Source organism: Pyrgilauda ruficollis, unplaced genomic scaffold (genome assembly GCF_017590135.1).
Source record: "Pyrgilauda ruficollis isolate IOZ18807 unplaced genomic scaffold, ASM1759013v1 scaffold12, whole genome shotgun sequence".
NCBI classification, from domain to species: domain Eukaryota; kingdom Metazoa; phylum Chordata; class Aves; order Passeriformes; family Passeridae; genus Pyrgilauda; species Pyrgilauda ruficollis.
In genome coordinates this window covers 17,315,996-17,339,165 of record NW_024510321.1, presented here as the reverse complement: position 1 = coordinate 17,339,165, position 23,170 = coordinate 17,315,996, and the positions used below count along the sequence as shown (strand labels likewise).

Genomic DNA, 23,170 nt, shown 5'->3' with positions numbered 1-23,170 from the left:
CAAGTGATGCTAGGCTGAATGAAAAAAAGTTGATTCAATATTCTCTCATAAGGTTGGCTTTTTTGATTGTTTGGATCTCCAAGTCCCCCTCCTCCATTTGAAGGCCCTTCAGGCACTGGTCTAAAGGTGTGGGCAGAACCACTGTGGTTTGGTGAAACACTGAAATACCCTGAAAGGCGTTACTGAAACATTCTCATTCAAACTATGGTGACATGCAAGAGACAGAAGTCAGTGAGCCGATTTGCAATCTCTTTGATGCAAAATCAATTGAAATTTGAATTTCTCTACTTTTTTTCTTCATTAAAACAATCTCCCTGATTTCAAGTGATGCTAGGCTGAATGAAAAAAAGTTGATTCAATATTCTCTCATAAGGTTGGCTTTTTTGATTGTTTGGATCTCCAAGTCCCCCTCCTCCATTTGAAGGCCCTTCAGGCACTGGTCTAAAGGTGTGGGCAGAACCACTGTGGTTTGGTGAAACACTGAAATACCCTGAAAGGCGTTACTGAAACATTCTCATTCAAACTATGGTGACGTGCAAGAGACAGAAGTCAGTGAGCCGATTTGCAATCTCTTTGATGCAAAATCAATTGAAATTTGAATTTCTCTACTTTTTTTGCATTCAATGTACAAACTTTTCATTGATTTTGTAAACATTTGTCAAATCCTTCTGAGTAAATAGAGGTCTTTTTGGATGTTAGTCATTTAGTAATTCTACCCTGTTTCCCTGTTGTTTTCTTATCTAATATATTTTCAAACCACTGAGCAATAAATCCAATCGGTAAGTTAATGATACACAGTTGACTTTCATAGCATGTGCCAATATTTTTTAGTCATAAAACGTTATATTCAGTTAAATATTATCCTAAGACACACCAGGTTGAAAGTCACTGCTTTGCAGAAGCCATACTTCCTGTAAACTGCAGATTAAGAAACTGAGGCTCTAAAAGCATCTCCCAGAGAGATGTGTGTAAACACAGCTTGGTAAAAGGCACTTCATGAGCAGTACTAGGCAGTTTCAGTAATTATTTTCCAAGTGAAGGCTCGGATAGTAACACGGCCCATGAGCAGGCTCCTATACGTCTGTGTGCTGTATTGCTTCGCTCTGGTGGACACTCACTCACCCACAAGTGGATGCCAGCGTGGGGATGGCTCTTCTGCTGCACCTGGAGAAGTGTGCATCTCCACCAGCTGCTGTGGAGACCGCAGTGATGAGAAACAAGGTGAGTCTGGTGGCCTTAGCAGAAGTGTGAAACAGTTTGGCAATCAAATGCGACAAGAGAGAGAACTAGGGGGCATGTTTTTGTGCTAAAAAATGTTTGGAAATTCTGTTTTATGTTTTTTACCCTCTTAATTTTTAAAGAAAACATTATTCCAGCTTCAGTTTGATTTTTCATGCTTTTATTCTATTTCATCATTTGTGAAGTGCAAGACTCTCATGAATCTTCATATGGATATTACATCACAAAACAAGTGTTTCCTCATGCAAATTCAATGAAGATTCAGCTAGTAATACGTTTTTCCTTAATTTGTGAGAAACCTGTTTGATAGAATCCAGATTTAATACAAAATACCTAGACCAAGGTATAGGCTACAATCTTTTTTTTTTTTTTTTTTTGTCTAGACAAGCGTGGAACTTTCCTTGAATTCGTGAACTGATTAGCAACTGATTATCCTAGCTTAATCTTTGTCACATGCATTGGTTACAAATACAATTGGTGCTATTTCCTGTAAGGAATTGATCTAAGTGGAGAGAGTGAATTTCAACTGCTATTCTAAAAGTAAAACTGCATCAGAATTCTAATATTTCTAGAATACTGTACTACAAAATGCTGCTGCAAATAATTTCATGTCATGTTTTTAAGCCCAGCTGGAGATGAAGCACCACACAGTTGCTTGCTTGTGGTTGAATGGGGAGGAGAAGTGTAGTAAAAGTTGTGTGTTGAGATAAGAAGAGTTGATTAATTGAAAACAAAAATAAAATAAAACAATGGTAAGAGTATTAATGGTAAATAATAATGATGACAAAAAGGAAAAAATGCAATTAATGTACAATACAATTGCTGGCCACTCTCTGAGTGGTGCCAAACCTCCCCAGGTCATCTGTGCTTCCAGCTAACTGCCCCCACTTTATATAGTGGGCATGACCCTTCCCAGCTATGCTCCCCCTTGCCCCAGTTTTGGTGGTTTTCTTTTATTTTTTTACATAATTACAGAATATTCTGAGTTGGAAGGAACCCACAAGGATCACTGAGTCCAACCCTGAAGTGCATGGCCCATATGCAGACCATACCTAGAGCCTTGCTGTTATCAGCACCAGGCTCCCATCAGCTGGGCCAGCCCTGCAAATTCCTCACTGGCACAGCATCAGGCAAAGGGGAAAAATAAGTCCTTGCCATAGGATATCTATGACTTAGCAAGAAACTGAAACATCAGCCTGTTATCAAAACCACTGTCGTTCTGAATCCAAAACAGCACTGTAACAGCTACTGAGAAGAAATTAACTCTTCCCTAGCTGAAACCAGGACAGATGCATAAGGCAGTTCTTTTCCTTGAGGATTTTTGTTCTGAGTTCAAAGAAGAGCTTGGATTTATCAAAAATTTTAATTCTAACTACAAAGCTTATCTAAGTTCTCCTAGTCAATATGCAACAAAGAAAGCTACCATCTCTGCTGGAATTTTCAAATTTCACTTTATATATAAAACAGATGGTCTTTAGATGTGCCTGTATCTATCTGTCCACACTGAAACCTGCTAATTAGAGCATGTTAGCAATCACTGAATTCATCTGAAATCTGCGAGAAAGAGCAGTAATTTAAATCCAGGTTCTTCAAGTTACAATTTTGTGTCCAACCACACAAAGATTTTCTTCCTCTGCTAGGACTCCCTGTTATATCCGAATAGGTTGCAGAGGTCTGTTTGGAGCAGGAGTCTAGAATCAGCTTTAGGATACTTGGTTTTTATTTCCCTGCAAATAAGACAATTATTAGGACTGTATTGGATATCAGTACATTTTTGTAAGTTTCCTGTGCTGTACAAAAATGTATTAAATGGCAAGGGCTGAAATGCCTGTTGAATTCCCTGACATGTCTAACACATCTCAGGTTAGGATATATTTTTATCACTGGCACAAGAGGTGGGTATGCTAAGTTCCACTGCATAGCCTTGAAATCCTCATTGTGCTTGGTCTTGGTTTCCCTGGAAAGGACATTTACTCCAGGCAGCATTTTGTATTGTGCCTGCAGAATATGGAACAAGAGGTGCATTCTTCCATTATCTTTTATGGAGGCTTTTTACACTTGTCTGTTGAGGGAATGCAACTACAGACAAATGCTTATATGAAAATAGAGAATTAAAGGTTTCTCCTAAGACTAATACAGAAAAATGAGCCTATGGTCTCTGCAAAAGCCCTAAATATGAAATTATTTTGTATTTCATTTGAATGAGTCAGAGGGGTAGAACCAGGCTTTGAGGGACAGGCTGCATGCTGGGACTGCTTGGATAATGCTCTGGATTACTTCAGGAGATAAATCAGCTGTCAGACATGAAGACACAGATCAGGGTGTCAAATTGAAGATTTGTCCTGCTGTCATTCTCTCCTGGGACTTGGAATTATTGCAAAATTATCTTTCTGCTTAGGTTTCAGCTCCCAGTCTCATGTTGGTTCTGCTCTTTTCCCTGGGCTTTGCTCAGATTTAAGGAAGCTTCTGCAATAAAAATATATAAAAATTGGAATTCCAGTTTTTATTGTTCATTTGGTCTTCATGCTGCAAAATATTTGCCAGGAAATGAATGATAACTAAATATTCTTATATATATATTTTTTCCCAGAATATCCCAAACAGACTTTATACACATGCCCACTTGAAACAGAAGTTTTAAGTATAGTCTCTTCCTGTGAGACTTGGAATTTTTTTCTTAGGAGTTATTTTAGATTTTTTTTTCGTTTGTTTGTTTACAGGAAACTCAGCAAAAATTATCTAAAAAATCCCACACATTTCTTCCTTCTGAACTTTTCCTTTCTATGCAGTGACTTTACCTTCGTAAATCTAACTTCCAGCAAATGTACATTGGTTTGCTTTGAAGTTATATTTTCTGTGAAAATGAATATTGCCTTGGAAAATAATGATGAATTCTTATTTTTTTTAATTTAAAGTGGTACAATTCTTGCTATTTCATGGATATTAATTTGCAATTGTGTTTTCAGGTATGAGAAAATTGTTGAAGAAATATTGAGTGTGATTTGGTGTATCTCATGTCATGTCACACTTCAGTAGTATTAGTGCTTTTGATGAACCTCTGACATGCCTTTTAGCCACTTAAAGATCTAAGGAATAAAAGCAGTAATAAAAAGTGGGTTGATGTCTCAGTGAATCTGCACATTAACTTGAGTCTGGAATCTGTGAATTATTTCTGTTTTCCCCTCACCTTGTAATTAATTGTTGCAGTAAACTGATATGAATATGAAAGTGATGAAATTGAACATCGTAGTGTTCTGCAATGCTGCAGTTGCAACTTTATTTAAAATGACCAGGGAATTATGATAATACAGACTAGACCAAAAGCACTAGCAGTAGCCTGGAGCAGGCACTAATTAGAGAGGGAGTGTGAAGGCATTGTAGCTCCTGTGTCTAACCAGAATCCCAATCAGAAGGCAGGGTCTTAGCCACCTTCCCCTGCTGTGTAAGACAAAGGGCAGGGGAACTGAAAGCTAACACACAGGACACAAAATCTGGAGGCAGTGCTACGTACTGGCCGCTCTGCTTGGGCTGAGGTTGCAATAAGTTTGTTCTTTACAGCTGCATCTACTTAGAATTCTTTTTAATTAAACCCTTCCACCACTACAAGAGGTGCTTCAAGGAATGGGGCTGTCCAGCCTGTCAAGCACATCCGAGCACTTTCATTCAGCTTGGATGTGATACATAAAGGGCTGTTTGACACCCGTGAAAAACCAACATCTGTCCTTCCAGCCCAGTACACAGTTATTGATCTGGTCCCATACCTACCTCAAACTGCCTGAATGAATCATACACCAAACTGGGTTTGGTGCCAGAAAGGTGTTCTTGCCTCCCTTTTCCAACCTCCTCTGCTCTACAGGGGAACCTGGAAGGGGGAAAATGCTCCTTCCTCATCACATTTTAAGATGTACTGGAAGAAATAAGAAAGAGGAAAGGCAAGTGGGGACACTGTGCCATTCTGAGGATTCATTGTGTCTCTTGTTTGAATGATGTGGAATAAAAAAAAAAAAACAAGCAAATTTTCTTTCTGATTATATCCTGGTGTTAATTTTTTGTTTTTCTGTGCAAGAACTTGACAAATTCTTCACCTTAGAGCTGCAGTATATTTTAAGAACAGTCTTTGCATATAAACTATACTAGCTTGGAGATTTTCCTACAGAAAGGTAACTATACACATAGTTGGGATGAAAAGAGCATATATCATAGTAATTAAATATAAATGGATGAGTTTGGATTTGGTTTGGTGAAGGAAGGACTTGGTTGATTGTTTGGGTTTTTTTCCCAATGTTCATTCTCAGTTGTCTCTTCCTCTGCACTGCTTCTCTTTGTTCATGATTTAAACATTCTGGTGTTTCTCACTTTCTTTTCCAGAAACACTATTCAGAGTGTTTCTGTATGTCAACTAAACAGCAAGACATGGTGAAAAAAATATCCTTTTGCTGCTGTTTTTAAGATTTCAATTTTTTGTTTGTTTGCTTCAATCCAGGTTCCTCCTGGAACAACTGTGATTTTGAAACCAATCTATGCAAAGCTCTTCCTGAATTCAATTTACAGCCTGGCTGGATAAGAAGAAATGGTCAGTCTGGGATGGGACCACCATACTCTGACCACAATGGGAATGAGAGTGGTAAGACTCCTCACGTGCTTTGGGGAAACCCTGGACTCCTACAAATTATGTAGTTTTCTATTTAATTTACAAAATCTTGGTAATTTCTTGATTTTTCAATTACATTCTGCCACATGTTTCCTGAGCACTTGTGTCTTTGTTTTAAGGTGATTTTAATTATAATAACCCAGAGTTCCAGGGAGGGAAGGGGAGGAGAAAGATAGTATTCCAGTAAACAATTCTTGTTATAGAGGAGAAAGTAATCAGTTTCAAAAGATGTGTTTACCTACCAGAGCGGTCTTTACTTGTTTTGGAGATATTAGGTGATAAATTCAGTCTTGATGATTGCAAAGTTTAGAAAATTTGAGACATGTTTAATGCTTTCTTGGACTGGTAAATGCCTGGAATGTGTGTATCTGTCATCTGTGGCTAATATTACTACTCCAAATATTTTGAGAGAAGAAGATACTGTATTTGGAGACAGGATAAGCTTTGATAGTATGTTTTTGAGCCAGCTTCTTTCTAAATCTTCTCACAATTCTACTTTACCTTGAAGAGTGTCTCTCAACTAAGTAATTCCTTTTCTCTGAGGAGTAATTCCTCAGGCAAAATATACCCTTTATACTTGTCCTATGGCCAAATTAACCTTGCTTTTCCTTCTGTGATACAAACTGTAATAAAAAAGCTGTTTAATTATTTTCTCCATATTTTCTGTTATTCTCTTTCCTTTCACCTCCACCCACACCCTCTCATCCCTCCTGGCCGCAAGCCGTACTTTGGAAGCCCTCATGGTGAGCACGGCAGGCATGCAATGCTGGAGCAGGTACAAGAAGAGAAACCTATTTGAGATGCAAGTGTTGTGATTAGCCCAGGTGCTTTACACCCCATTCCCAAACTGTGATGATCTGGGAGTGTGGAAATCTGCACTGTTCTAAAGTAGCATCTCCTACACATTGCATAAGCAACCAAACAGGTAGAAGTTCCCAATAACAATGAGTATAAATTGGTAGTTACGAGGTGAATGTGGAAAACTTGCTTAGAAATCAGCACATTAAAATGAAAACCAAATTTAAATTATTTTATTGAAGAAAACAGCAACCAAAACCCACATTCTAGGTTTTCCTGCAAGTTCCTCTTTCACAGTGGACAATTCTCATGATATTCCGCAATTAGGAAATTTTATATATCTGATGTGTTTTTAGAAACTTCAGTTTTTGCTTGTGTGTATCTCAGACGCACATCCTGCTGTGTGTATTATTCTTCCAAAAATAAGGTTGCTCTTAATCAAGTATTGATTTAAAGCAATGTTGGCACAAAAAATGTGAGCAGCTACCAAATCTTTTTCATAAACACAAGCTTTATTTCAAGTATGCAAGCTGTGAAATGGTTTAAAATAATAAAGCTTTTCTCATTAAAAGCCACATTAAGAAAAGTAAAAGAGTAAGAATTTGCTATATTTTAATTTCATGGTACCCCAAAGGTACCATGAAATTCAAATATAGCAAACTCTTGGCTAGAATCAAGATAGGTTAGCCAAGCAGCAGTCTTGCTGTAGTTGAAGTTTCTAGAATTTGTGCATGATTGGTAGTACACACCACATCAGGATGCAGCAAATGTTAGAAAGATGCACTAATAATCATTAAAAACTGGTGGTGAAGGAAAAATGTGCTTGTAGAGACAGCCAAAGCCAGCAACAGATTGAGAATCATCAACTGAAGTGTTTCTTGCAGATGAAGCAAACTGTTCAGTCACCTGTATTGTTCACATTGACTTGTTTTGGCCCTTCAGTCACTGTTGTATCTGCCAGGTCTGAATTGTGCAGTGGTCATGTTAATCTAAGTTATTTTGTTCAGGTAGCAGGAAGCTCAAGTACTTGTAGCTATTCAGCTTTCTGAGAGGCTGCGTACTCAGATCAGTGAACTGAATAGCTAAGGAGCTTTACATGCATTGTATTAATTTGCTTCTATTTTTCTACCTGGAGAATGTCTAAACTGCACTTTCATTTTCTAAATGCTGATTCTAATTGCCTAGGAGATCTCTGTCTTCTTATGGCAGTGAGTAGAGTTTTCCCACTGCTGGTGACTCAACAGACTATGTAATCAGTCTTAGGCTGGTTTTTGCTTAAAAGCCAGAAATGATTCTCTATTGTGACAACTGAGCAGAGTATGCTCTATGATAGAGTGTTAAAAGGAAGACTTCCTGCCATCAGGATAAAACACACACATTAGCAGAAAAGCAAAGATCCCTTGGTAAATTTAACTCCTTTGAAGATTTATGTAATCATTTACCAGAACCCAAAATTTTTTTTTCCACTGAATGAAAAAGTAATTGAACAAAACAGTGACAACCACTTCAAAAGAGCCCCAAAAAAATCCATAACCTGATTTTTCTAGATGAAACTATTCTCTATGCAGAGGTGTAACGTGAAATGACTGTTCAAAGAATTTCTTAAAATTAGCATTTCTTCCCTATCTGTGTAAAACTTAAAATTCCTGTGGCAGGTGAAAAATAAATTTTTTACTCTTAGACACATTCATCTTTAGAGAACTAAAAGAAAAAAATTTCAAAGTTTCATGGAAGGTAACATCCAAGGAACAGATTGGAGTCAGGGACAGGGCTCTGCAGAGACATCAAGCCATCTGCTGTGGGTAGGAGCAATACCCTTGCAGCTGGCAGGCTTTGAAAGTGCTGCCTGAGCAGTCAGGAAAGGTCTAAAACCTGGGGGCAGCATGGCCATTGCCCTGGTAGCAAGCTGCAAAATGCTCCTCTGTGGGGGATTGCTCAGCTGGCTCCAGCCCTGAGCTGGGCTGGTGGTGCCTCATCAGGGGCTTTCCAGCTCCACACAGGGATGAGATGGGTAGTTTAATAAATTAAGTAATTAGATGTTTTGATATATCCTCTGATATTTGGTGAATGTATTAATACTTATTTTTAGGACTTTTTTTCCTTTAGTCCTGCTTGGCCTTTTTTCTCCTTCATCTTCCTCCTTTCATTAGCCTGCTAATGTCAGAGGACAAGTTACTTGGCACTGTTTGGAGTTTGGGAAGGGAAAGAGAAGAGAAAGGAAGAAAGAGAATTAAAAATGGATCGAGTCTTTTTCTATTCTTTATTTTTCATCTTGCATTCTTAGCATCTAACATCTCTGAAATCTTTGTGTTCAGGAAGAGCCAAATTTTGACTTGCAGTATTTGATATCCTGAAATGGGGTGGCTGCCTTCCATCTGTCATAAGATCCGAAACAATATTGCCAGGAAGAGACACAATTGGTCAAAGGGCATGGCAACAACCATAGTTCACTGACTCCTCTTGAGCTGTTACACTTTCAAGTGAAACAAGGGCTTGTTTTGTAAATGAAAAATAATGGTATTTTTAATGGGAGCTTTGAAATTACTAAGACAACTTTTTATATTGGGAATATACAGGGGGCAGCACATCTTTCTCTCAAGGCGATTTTCCAAGCAGCCAGTACCCAGACACCACCAGTTTTCAACCTATAAAAACACCACAGTCTTCTCTCCCATGTTCCACCACCTCCTCAAAGACCTGAACTGTCATGACAAATGTGTATTGTTGCTTACCGCAGTTGAAAGTTTGGGCATGGAATATGATATGTACTCCATCTTTGGAGCTTAAAGTCTTTGAATCTGCATTAGTTTCACTTTGTCACAAAATGCTGAGTATTCAAGACATCACCACATGAAACGTTTTGGAATCCTACTTAAAATTTTAGCTGGAACATGGAGCAATACCATGACATATTGAACAAAAAAGCTTGGATCACAATGGCTACAAGTGCTATTAATCTTTTCTGGGGAAACAATTCCAGTTGGCTTTTTAGTTATTAATTTATACCTGTGCATATTGCTCTCCTTGTATTATTGTTGTTTTTTTTTCCAGGCTTCTAAGTTTTCTATTTTTATTCCTTGTAATAGCTTATTTCGTCTCATTGTCTTCTGAAATGCAACCCTCTTCTGTGGCTTTAAGGACAAGTGTTTTCCTTCCAACTGATGAAGAACACCTTTGCCAGGTATTTTGATGCACATTCTTTGTATTACACTCTTTGCCATAGTATTTCCCTGGAATAATCAGACCTTCTTTTTTTCCTAGATTAGATTCCATTATTGGATCAGTCAAATGAGCAGAACATTAATGGTGGGGCTTCAAAAGCTCTCTGAAGATACTGTTACAAACATTTGGCAAGTTTCAGGAGAACTACGAAATCAGTGGAACGTAAATACCATTACAATCAACAGCACTGAAAAGTTTGAGGTTAGTAAATTGAGGTTACTGTAAAGGACACTTCTTAAATGGTTTGTAAATGGTGGGTCTTTTTAATAGGTCAGCATTAAATATTTTGTAATTGAAAATAAGGCACTATCATGAGGTAAACGAGAAAAAAGCCATTTTGATTATCACAGTTTGCATTAACAAATACAACTTGTTCTTAACTCTTAATGGTGTTAAAACTGACACTCAACTTTGTGTAAACTGTGTGTATGTCCTAAATAAAACAGTCCCATTAAGCCATAAATTATCTACCAGTGCATAGATGTGAGGTACTTGGGATCTTAACTTTCAATACAGTATTCTCTTAGCCTCGGTCCAGCTGGACTGATAAACTCAAGGATTCATTTATATAGGAAACTGCATTTAATACTATGAGATACTGTTTTATAGGGGTACTGCAGGTGACAAACACTGAACTATTAATTGCAGCTTTGAGCCTTTGTCACAAAACACATGCAAACGGTTTAATTTTGCTCAAAGCTACTGAAAAGCAATGCGAATGTCATAGGCTATTTAAATGTTTTTGCATGTGCATTTACAAAAAACATTAGCACAGTAAATGTAACTTAGGGCTATAATATTGTGGGTGGTGTACATTCACTGCTGTACATAATACTGGAGAGAAAGAGGGGAGCAGAGAAGAAAATAAGAGGCCTCTCCTGCTACAGCAGCTACTGTGAAGTTGCTCAGCATGCAAACCTGAAGGCATGGCAGCACAACCTCCTTTCCATAAACCAAATGAGTAACATAATTACTTGGCTACCATATTGTGCTAAAGCATCCAACAGGATCTTGATTTTTGAAGTAATAATGGCCTGCTCAACTCTTCTGAGAATGTATTTTGCAAAATACCTGTACCCAACTCAACGCAGGTATCAACACGCTTATTGATCAGTAACTTACCTCTACTTGATAAGACTGTATGTATAGCAATCTGAGGTTGTATTGGAAGGGCTCCTTCTAGATTTTTATTTTTCATTATTTGTATTACTTGGAAAACTGACTGAGTCTGAGAATGGTTAATATAATATGGCATCTACTTCCTCTGAATTGCTAGGTCCAATCCTAATTAGATTATTGCTTGCAAACCTGGTTATCCTTTGGCCTCTATCAAGTGAACTGACAGGCAGAGTCCAGCTTTAAAGAGGCTGATGTCAAACTGGCTGCAGTAATCATTACAATTGACTTAAGAAACACAGCTCAGAACCTCACAAAACCTAGAGTCTGAAGCTGAGCAAATTTTCTTCTATTTGTACGTTTTGCTCCGGTGACAACTTGCAAGATATCACTGTCATACAAGTGAATGCAATTCACTTGCCCTTTTGCACTTGTTGTTTTATATGACAAGCCTACAGGGATACATGTGGCATTTTTCAAGATAAAGTTTTGATTATTAATGTTTCTATGGGAAAAAGAATGATGGGAGACAAATAATTTTTATTTGGATGTACAAATCACTTTGAAATAGGGTGTTTTAGTACTTTTTTCAAGCTTAAAAACACATTTGAAGTGAGATTTTAGTTAAAACCTACTGTGAATCTCCACTGATTGTTTTCTTTGCTCATTTTGATGTTAACTGTTTAGCACATATGTCTCTTCCTACTAAGACTCTGGATTATATTTATAGAATACAGAATTTAGTTTGGCATTTAAAAATCTCCACTTCATGGAGTTCTGAAACGCAGAGATTGACAGTGGTTTAACTTCTGAACAAGCAGAAAGCTCAGTATATCTGTTTTGGCTGAGTTTTGGAGAACTGTATCATAGTATTTTCTCCAAGCTACTTTTCCTCTGATTAACCAAGAACAAATATCTGTCTCACAGCCTTCATTAAGGAAAAGGATTCTAGGTTTGGGGTTCATTTGTGTCTTTATTCCTGATTCCTGTTTTACCTTGTGCTTTGCTGCTGTGCTGCAATCTGCTCCTGTGGCTGCATTGTGGAGTCAGCCCAGCTCGTGTTTGACCCCACCTGCGGTCCCACTGCGCCTTCCATGCCACTAATGGAGCTGCAATGTTCACTTGATCTGGTGCCCACAGATATTGTATAGATAAATGTCATTGCACTTATGAGCAAATTGTGCCACAAAGACTTTTTTTTGTTACTGGCTTGTGAGCTTAAAGCGCTCTAGACTTTGTGCGAGAAGGAAAACAGAATGGCTCCTGTCTGGAGAAAACTCGGGTGTGAGTCACTTTGGTTATTATTGCACTGAACTTAGGGAAGGTCAGCTGGGTATCTGCACCAGATAAAGCCTGGGTAATCTTTTTTAGACACAAGAGCAGCTGGAAGCATCTAGTAATATTATCTTCTGGAAGTGGGGAAGGTGAGAGACTGTTCATGAGTTTTGAGGAAACACAGGTTCACACAGAGTTTGTGTGCTCTGGTCAAATACGAACTTGAAGCAGCCTCTGATTTTGCTCCAGCAAAGTGAGCTAGTCCCTCTTTAGCATTTTCTAAATCACTTTTTCTCACTATATAATAAAATCTGACTATGAAACCCCAACTGTAAAGTATAAGTAGATATATATTTAAAATGAAGTTATTAATAACTAAATTTTGAGTTCAAAATGAAACATCACTGTGCAAAAGTAAAATATTTGTCAAATTCTTGATATTAAATAATATTCTGGTGTTTCTAATTTTAAAATAGTGCACTATATTGTTTTAGGAACTCATTCTTGTGGTGATGTCATGAAAGTATGCATTACCTGCACATATAATTGCAGCAGAATGCAAGAATTCAAAATACTGTTTTCTGAAACAAATCAAATTAGCAAATTTCCAAGATGCTGCATTTCATTCACATAAACGTATTTTTTAATGTGGGATGGCTGCCATTCCTGTACAAGCCAACTGCAGGTTCAGTAAAACAAACAAAAGACAAAAGATTACACCCCTCAAAAAATTCCAATTTATAACATAATGGTCATATAATTGGATAAGTTGTGTCATCTTGTACAGCAAAAAAAAAAAAAAAAATTCAGTGCTTGTTAATTTATGGGTTTTCTGCATCAGTCTGTTAAACTATGCACAATATTGTTGCTGAAATCTCAAGGTAATGCTTGAAAAATTATTGTTAACACTGTGAATTCCTTAATAAGAGCTAGAATGTACCTCTAGGTAGATTGTGCCTCCAAGACCCTGGAAAATCCTGGAACTGTTTCATCCCAAGATGTGGCATGGGAATATTTTAAGGAACTTTATTCATAAGATTGATTTGTTGGGTTGTTTTTATTGGTATGTTTTTATTGTGTTTTCCCAAGGACTGCAATTGATCAGTCAGTTCCCTTGTACACCACTGCAGAAAATGTGTAATAGTCTGTGCATTTACAAATGTGGATTGAAATCTGCCCTTAAGATGGAAAGTAAAATATTTGCAATTTCCTGTGTGTAGAAGACTTTGGTGGGGAAAAAAAAACCCACTGTCATAACACTAGAGCAGAATAATTGTCAATCAAGTACTCCTCAAGGTTTGTTTTGCCTAAAAATGTGATGAAAGGCTCCTGAATAATGGGGGTTTTTTTGCTCTGACTTTTCCCCAGGTTTTTGAGAAATTCTGAAATCAACCAGAAAATGTTCATATTTCTAGTCTCTGGTGGAATAATGGCTTGATAAAACACAAAATCCTTTGTGTTCTATTCTTTAACTGTCATGATCCTTGCTTAGATTTTAAGACATTTTATTGTGATTTTCAGATCCCTCGTGTTAAATTCTACTTTAATCTTGAGTTAGATGACTGGACTACCTATCTGTGCTCAGGTGAAAAAGCCACAGGTGTGTCAAAAAACCAGGATGATAATCCTCCACAAGTGTTAAATGTGTGATTAGAGTTCTCATATTTCCAATAGACACTCCATGGACTTGACTGGCATATATTGTGTGGTGTTTTGGTTTGTCTGTGACACTGATAAACTCTGTTTCTTGTTGCTTTGCTGTTAATCTCTTTAGGTTATCTTTTCGGGGATGGTGGAGACCCAGAGACAAGGTGAAAGTGTTGCCATTGATGATATTTCCTTTAGTGAAGGATGTTCTGTAGCACATGGTAAGAATACCTGTTTTTCAGGAGCCAGGTCATTTTACATTGTCTTTTCCTTGGATTAGAAGAGAAATGACAATGGAATTGTTTTGTTATTCAAAGGCTTTTTAAACTCTGTAAATGTTTTCATTTGGCTAATTTTCATTTCCCTAAACAATCATCTGTCTTTTCACATCTAAACACAATTACAAAGAAAGACAATACTTTAGGAAATCTGATACATTGTAAATGTAGGGCTCAGTGGGTAAAAAAGACCTACTGTTTTTGGTCGAAGAATTGATGTGTTCAGCCAGCTCAGGCAAAGCTTTGGAGCTGACTAAGAAGATTCCCAAGGCACTGGTGTATTTCTAAATGCAAGAAGGTCCTGATCCTCAGCTGTGCAGTGGGGTTATGCTGTTCTGCTCTGCTACATCCAAGAGCTGCAATGTCAGGCTGGTCATCTCTGCAGTCAGACCATCCCTGCGTGTCAGGATTCTCTGGCAAAACATTTCCTATTTCCCTTTTCAACCCAATGTATTTTCATGGAAAAGGACTGCTACCCATCCTAGCATAAATTAAGTTGCTTGCTGCTCTGTATTACACAAGAGTATTGCCCTCTGTCACCTCTGTCACATCCTCAGGTGAGTGCAGTTCTGATTCAAAGCACCTCCTTTGTTTTTCTTTCTTTTATTCTTGGCATGGGCACAGAGGGTTTAGACTTAAAACTTAACTTGAGATATTAAAAGCAGTGTTTGACACAAACCAAGCTAGGTTACATGGTTGGTTTTGTGTGTACCATTCTCCTTAATAATGCTCTCTAGATTTCCCTGTAGGATAAAGCTATTGAAAAGAGAGGCACATGGGTATCAATCTGTTAGAGTGCTAAGCAATTTCAAGCAGATCACGTTAAAAGCAAGATACAAACCCTAATTTAATGATGCCAGGAGGCATATATATTTTGATTTCTATAATTCTAGAAATCTATGTGCTTGTTTAACCAGCTGCTGTGGGAGATCTGTTTGTAAAAATTGAGTTTTTCAACAAAGTTCCTCTAAAGCAAAAAAAAAAAACAACAAAAAAAAAAAAAAAAAAAAAATTTTTAAAAAAAATTCCCCTAAAAAAAAAAAAAAAAAAAAAAAAAAAAAAAAAAAACCTAAAGCAAAAAACCTCGGCTATGAGACGAAACACTGTCTCAAAGAGATGGAAGAGAAAAAAAAAGGAAACTGATGTATGTTTTCACCATATCTTATAAATCCAGGTTTTAAAATTACCTTACATGGCAGCTGTTGAACTCCATGCTTACAGATTGAGCTGCTGCACTGTTAAGTGCCTCGGGTATATTCTAATAAGAGCCAGTTCTTATCCTGTGTTTCCTCATTATGAGAAGTCAACTTCATTAGGTAATATCTAAATGGCTCACAGCAGCCAAAAAACAGGGTCAAAAAAGCTTAATTTTCTCCCTGAAAGAGAAATGTTACCACTGAACATTTTCCAGTAATTAAAACAAAAGGTCAGACTAATGGTTGGTTGAATTTGAAATAATTTTTTCTCTAGTCCTTTTGGAATGTCTGGAAAAGTAGACTTTTAATGAAAACCACTTTAATTTCATGAAATCCCTAGTTAAAACTTGCATTTTTAATGTACTCCTCATGATTTTTAATCCCAGTACAAATGCACAGAAGAGATGACCTGGGCATTTGTATTCATTAGCATGGCTATGATTTTAGGGTTGTGAGTAAAATATCTTAAATTTTTGTGCTTTCGGGAGTTTCTTGATGCAAACTCTGATGTTTAAATATAAAAGTAATTTTGTTATGCTTTAGGTTCTTTCTTCCCTTCTGTCCCTCCCCTCTCCCAAACGGCCCCTGTCTGGACAGTCTGCTGTCCAGTTCTGCTAAAGACTAAACTTAATGCATTGAAAAAAAGTGCAACTAAAGCCCTATCTTCAGTACAGCAATTTAAGATACTTTACAGATTGTAGTTTCCCCAACAGCTGCCAAATAGTTTGTTATCACTCAAAACCCCCACAGCTCTTTATCATACATTTGAGTATGGGCTGCAGAGAAAATACTTTGGCTGTAAAATAGAAAATATTAAGTTATTTTCTGAAACACACATAATGCAAAATCTCCTTTAATTATGCCTTTAGTATACCTTCTGTTCAAAGGCTTCATATTCTTATCCAAGTGGCTGCTCTGCAGAATTCCCTCTCTAACTTCCAAACAATTATATATGTGAAGAACTCCACTAAGACTGTCCTTCTGATCGGTATATAGAGATGAAAGAAAAGAGCTCCAGGGCATGAAAGTGGAATGCTATGAGGGAGAATGAGGCTTCTGTTCTCCTTAAGTCACTTGCAATGCAGAAGTGACAAAGCCTCACTGCAAATATATGGTTTTCTTCAGGAAAACTGAAGTAATTATTTCTGTATTACTATAATGTATAAATTTTGACAAAAATCCAGTATGAATAGTTCAACTGACAAAATCTTAAACTTAATTCCTTAGCTAATTCTAATCCTGTAAAGACATAGCCTTTAATATTACAGAAGCAGGTATTTGAGATGAACTGTTACAGGGATAGGAGTCAGAAAATCAAAAATACTAATCTTACTGTTGTCTGACAGTTGTCTTAATGCTGTGGCATTAAGAGCTAGAAAATGGGTATTTTCACAAAAACAAAAACAAACAAACAAAAAAAAAACCACAAAAAAAACAACCCATAGAATTACTTCAAATGTTTTATAACAGTACCTCAAAAGTGTTAGAAGAAAATCTTGATTCCTTTTGAAAGCATTTGCAAATTTTTTGCATGTTGAAATTTGACAAAATCCATCCTTTTTCAGACCCTTGTGGAATTTCACATTTTCTGTAGGAAACAAGTTTTTGACAAGCTCTTTCTCACACAATACACATGGTTTGAAAACAGTGCACATTTATTCAGCACTAGTAGAAGGAAGAAATGAAAGGTTTGCAGCACTGTCTAGACAGCCCATTTCACTGGGGTGTTAGTAATGTGAATAATACAATATCTCTCAGATGAAGGAGACAGTAACATCTATGTAAACTAACCTGAAACTCTTTTCTCCATAGTTAGGAGTCTCTGTGCCACACCTTAACATGACATCTTAAGGGCTAGTAATGGGTATGGATTTCCCTTTCAAGGCAATATTGAGAACACAAAAGATACTAAGATATCCTGACTACTATTTAATAATGTGTCTTTACCAGGAGATTACCTTTCCCCTGCAATAAGATTAAGAAGTGGAACTTCATTGTCACAGTGCAATCCTGCTTAAAATCCTGACCATTGCTGAAGACAGCTGGATTAGTCCGGCATGCTGTGCCCGGAAAAAGCTCTTGAAAATATGTGGTGATGCATTCAGAACATTTCTGTCTCTAGAAAGAAGTATTCTGTTACAAGCATTGTGGAGATGCTGCTGTGTTTAACCTCAGTTAACAGTGATTTTTTCTGTAGCTATCCCCTAGAAAAGTAAATAGGAATTTCTTATTATTACATGTCAGTTTTTATATTACCTGGCAACTCTCTCGGTGGAATTGAATTCATGAAGGTTGTGATGACTGGCTAACATAAATAGCACTCCATTGTTTTGAAAGAATAATCTGTCTTGAGGGAATGATTTCTTAGAATATGTAAAGATGGCAGGCTGAAGTACAGGGCAGCAATCAGGGATACACAGGCCTTTTGAAGCAACCTTTTGAAGAAGCAGAAATGTTGCCAAGGAATTTAACAAGCATAGTTTTCTAATGGGGAATAGTCTTATAGAGAATGACTTCTTAACAAGTGATTTTTTTTTCTTTGTCTTTTAGCACCACAGATTTCCATTTTTGAGCTTGGCATGTGTGAGTGGCACTCAGACCAGCCAGCTGAGCCTGCTCAGGGGGCACGGCTGCAAGCCGGGCACAAGATTGCCTCCTGTTCCTTCCTGAAGGATTCCAGCAACAACACTGAAGGTGGGGGTTTAATTTAACTCAAAATTACTAGCTGTCATGAAGAATATAGTGGTTTTTCTGGCAATATGGTGCCTCAATGTCAAAACAGAACAAACCTACAAAAAGTACTTGTATGTATTTTGTACTTAGGTTTTGTTTTGGTTGTTTAATAAGAACACCGTGAGCACTCCTTCTGGTAAGACATAAAATATTTTATTGTAAGAATTAATTACTTTTTTCAGGTATTCATGAAATATTTTAACATAAGAATTCCAATATAAAGAAATAGCTGATTTATTCTCCAGTTTATGCTTTGTATGAGATCTGTGCATGAATTTGGTGAAATTAAATTAAATCAAATCAAATTCATCTATGCCCCCAGCCCTTGTGTGTGTGTATTTCTTCTTTGTTTTGATTTTGATACTTGGCAGTTTGACTTGTGTAGTACTACTCTGCTTGAGCATATAGTCTGGAACTTGATTTTAAACCTCTTATTAGGGCAAATGTAAATGAATAATTATTCTAGAAAATAGTGTGCTACCTTTAAAATCAATAAAGTTAGTCCACATGCAATTTTAAGAAGCAAAGATCATCAATTGTTTTTGAAGTCACTGTGTGGTACATCTCTATGGGTTTATGGGAAAGGTTTTTGAAGGTTTAATGATGTAAATCTCTCAGTGTTCTGTTGTGAGATGGAATTGTTTTGCCTGCTAAGTGTTTGTCTCGTGTACTGAGACTGCCTTCAGAGGGGTCAAGTACTGCTAGTTGCAATAGTACAGTTTGTGATGCAGCTTTGAAGAGCTAATATTGTGGAGATTACTGCTTGAACTTTGAACCCACAGAAATGAGGCACATCTCATTGACAGAAGCTGAATGAATGTTAGATATTGTTTTTATTTAAAAATATTTTAGAAATAAATTTTAGCATGCATTTCATTACATTCTAACCATAAGTCACATTATCATTGAATAGCAAGGAAAAGTGCCTGAGTGTATACACTATGTTAAAAGTAATTTTTGCAGGTATGTATAATGAAGAGCATAGAGCAAAGAAGATTCTTTTCCCCTTAAATGTGAAGAGAAGAGTCATATCGTCTTACAATTTCCTCTGGGGTATCTAATAAAAAATAGAGTTTTAATTTGATTTTATTTGAAAAACTTCCCTTAAAGTCATTGTATCTGTGCCACACCTTAACATGACATCTTAAGGGCTAGTAATGGATATGGATTTCCCTTTCAAGGCAATACTGAGAACACAAAAGATACTGAAATTTTGTAAGGGCTTTTACAGGCACTTTTTATGGAAAAAGAATATATTTGGAAATATTTCCTGCAGAGGTGCTTGGGCATTATTGTATGGATATGCACAGGCAGCTGAGTAGGCTGAATTTCCCCAGCTGCTTAGGGAAATTCTCTGTGCTTCTAAGTCATAAAGAAAAATGAAAATGTGTGAAGAAACAAGCATCAAAACAACAACAGAATTTAATTCATCATTAACATTGAAAAGTATTGAGAAATCTGAACTGTGATTGCTGACCTCTCAATACATTCAGTATTTCTATTCAGGCAGATGTGTTGAGACATAAATTAAGAGGTTGAATATAAAAAAGAGTTCTATAAACTAAAGACATGGTATGCAAACTGCAAAAATGCCATGCTTGAGGGCTCAAACTTGCAATGTAAATAGAGCTTGACTAAGCTTTATATTCTGATTTTGATCAAAGGTTTTACTTCTATAAATAGAAGAGAGGTAAGAAATAAAATTGTAAAGAAGAAGTCTAAACAATTATATTTATAAAGAAAAGATTTCTTACAGCCTTTGAATAATCCTCCCTTGCTGGTATCCCTAAATTTAATAAAATACCTTCTGTCCTTGAAAGACCTTTTTTCTTTGTTCCTTTATTGCTTTGCTTCTCTAGTTTTGTATTGTAGACAATTTATCTATAATTTTTCCTCTTAAGTTCTCTGGTGCTAAAAGTTCTTACAGAGGTTTTATATTCCCCTGTAATACTGTTTAGAAAGTACTTTTTTTGTTGTTTTTCTTTTTTAATATATGTTTCATATATGCCATTGTAGTTTCCATAGTTTATGTTTCTTGTATTGGATTAAGCAGAAGCAATCACAATGCTTGCACAAAATGCCTTCCCTAAAGTAGAGTAAGCATGCTTTTTGGGATACAGGATCATTCTGGATGCTCCATAGGACTTTGGTTTATCTGGAGTACAGCACTTTCTTTCTTGTCAAAAAATCAAGTCAACTCCTCTTTGCCCTGCTTTTAAAGATTCAAATACTTGAAAGGGTAGAGGGAAAAGGATGTTTATTATCACTGGGCTCAGAAACTAAAATTGGTTGTTTTCATAATGGCATCAGAGAGCTCTGAAATTAGATAAACAACTGGTAGCCTATCTTCTAGTGTTGCATATCTCTCATGCGCAAGATTGTACTCATAGAGGTGTAGATGCTTTGTTCATGTCTATGACATAGAAATCTGGGTTAAATCTACAATATTTTCTTATATAAAGGTTAGTTGCTGTGACATGAAATTACAAGCTTAACTGCAAGGAAATTTCAATATATTGAAGTGTAAATCATTGCATAACAAAGAGTAAACAGGCAATAAAAGGAAAAGAACATGCTCCTTTACGAAAATGAGTATTTTTCTTGTGAAATGACACTTTCTTCCTTCACCTTGAGATTGTGTAACATTTGTATTTGAGATAAGCTTTATTTAGAGAAATAAACACAGAATCTGCAGACTTAAGAGCTTTAATCAGTCTTTGTTTAAACTATTATTTTAATAGTTGCTGCAGAAGGCAGCAAAATATTCAGTGACTCAGGAGGCAGGGGAAAGAGCTGATATATTTAGTAAAAAAATATTTAGCCTTTTTATTTCTGAAAACTAATAGGCACTGTTGAGGTGATGGAGAACTTAGATCTCTGTAGGAATGCTTTTATAAGGGCCAATAGGTCAAGAGTAGCATAAATTGCTTTTCTGCTTCACATGGAAAGACAATATGCTTCCAACATTTTGTTGCAGAAGTTCTGTCTGAGGAGTAACAATCTTGATTACATGGTGGAGATGTGACTGCTTCTTGTACCAGTAGTGCAGATGACCTTTATTTCTTTGGTTGTTTTTTAAGCATTGCTGTAAAAAACATATTTCCTGAAAAACACAGTGGCAAGAAAGCTCAGTTTCCACATATATTTCTCAATAGATATTGAATGTTTGTAAATGTAAGGAGGCTGAGCTGGGACTTCTTGCAGGTTTAAGCATGCAAATTAAAACTTTGAGATACTATCAACTGATGTAATTCGTGATTGCTGGGGTTACCTGTGAGTAAAATGAAAATATATATATATTTTTCTATTTAATAGGAAACAGATGATATCCAAGTCACATCATCAGCATGATAATCAGGCCTCATTCTTGCTGGAATGGGTCTTTGGTGCAATTACATGAGAGCAGTCGTTATCTTTAACAACTGAGGAAAATAAAAAGGTTTGTGAAGAAGTGACCTTTATGTCCTTTCCTTTTTTCTTCAGGCCATTTTGAGTGGTTAGAAGCTAATGACAAGGCATTATATGAAAGGGCCCATCTAAACAGCTCCATGTGTCATTGTTCCAGCAAGAATTGCCATTTTCAGTTTCACTACTCCATGGCAGAGAGCAGTGTTCTCAAGGCAGTACTGCTTATGAACCAGGTAAGTAGAAAAGTGTTCATTTCCAAAAGGTAAAGCTATGGCAGCCCAGGTGTTACCAGACAAAATGCAAGATACACCTGCTGCTGCATGCCTGTCCCCTGAGTCAGCTTGTGCAAAAACTAACTTGGTCACTGGTTTTCCAGTAATTCCACTGGTCTGTGCAATTGCAAAACCTGGGTGTTTGCCATTTCAGCTGTGAATTGATTTGATGGGTAAATGTTCTGCAATAAGGCTGCAAGGACCCAGCTAATACAGAATTAAATCAATTGCAGATTTCAGGGGGGAAATCTATAATAGCTTTTCTAGCCTTCTTTCCATTATGGAAATAAGAAAATAGGTGCTTTTGTCTATGGAGACATATTTAAAAAAAGTTGTTGATTCAGGATAACTGGAAAGTTCTTGATTAAACACCTGCTTTGCTTTGCCCAAGTGTTAAAGCAGTAATTTTTCCATTCTTGTACCTATTAGTAGATAAAAGCAACCTGGCAGAATGAAACACAAATGTCAGTTGAGCATTGATAACTATTTCCATGTTTCTTATCTCTCCTACCTTATGAGACTTTCTGCTGTTAGGATGTTCTCTTTTGGAAGTCTGGTTTGATAGGTTAGTGTTGATGCTTTGTACTGCTAGTTAATGAAAGCAAGATCAGTAGAGCTGCTCTCATTGAGTTAATGGCTCTCATATCTTGATGCTGGAGGTGAGTTCTTATCACCCAACAATATGCATATTTAAATATTAGATCCACTTTATTCACAAAGATTAGAAGCTAAAACCCCCAAAGTATAGCACAACCAAAAGGTCTTAAAATTAGGACAGGTAATGGAAATAATTTCTTTCTGATTGTGTCTTTGACTATTCATGAAAACAATTCCAGGCTTTTGCTCATGTTTCATTTATAAAAGCCAATAGTTGTATTTTTCTATGACTATGTCAGGGAATTGTAACATAATCAGTGTTCTGGTCAGAATGCATGGATTTTTGTGCCATAGTACTTGCCAATAAATCCTCAGGTATGACACTTGCAGCAACATTGAGATAGAATAGGAATATTGATTTCAGCAGTTCAACTGAGTAGCATCAGTGGACCCAATTCAAGAGTTGTTTTTCCTGGAAAACAGAGCAAATGATGTAAGTGAAAACCATAGGAAAACTGACATATGAGTTCCCATAGAACTGGGAGCCTAGATTGAATTAATTGATGAAGTGGTCCTTACATGCTCATTAGAACATTTTCTGGCATTTATTACATCAGTCCATTCTGTTTTCACAGGTTCTCTTAGCCCTTCTATGTTTTAGTTAATTGAATTTTTCAGAAAGTGTATTTACTGCATATAGACATTTAAAGATGATGTGAGTTACTCGTACTTCAAAAT

General features: G+C 36.7%; 1 protein-coding gene across 1 annotated transcript in view; it reads left to right on the top strand.

Moving 5' to 3' along the window:
* Positions 1–1,061: 1,061 nt before the first annotated feature.
* The window catches only part of MALRD1 (MAM and LDL receptor class A domain containing 1), a 234,716-nt gene continuing 212,607 nt past the window's right edge, over positions 1,062–23,170 (top strand). The window contains exons 1-7 of the mRNA XM_041489150.1: positions 1,062–1,221; positions 5,723–5,863; positions 9,775–9,869; positions 9,950–10,111; positions 14,076–14,169; positions 17,973–18,116; positions 21,639–21,796. Coding sequence (XP_041345084.1) covers positions 1,062–1,221; positions 5,723–5,863; positions 9,775–9,869; positions 9,950–10,111; positions 14,076–14,169; positions 17,973–18,116; positions 21,639–21,796 — 954 coding nt within the window. The remainder of the gene's footprint in view (positions 1,222–5,722; positions 5,864–9,774; positions 9,870–9,949; positions 10,112–14,075; positions 14,170–17,972; positions 18,117–21,638; positions 21,797–23,170) is intronic.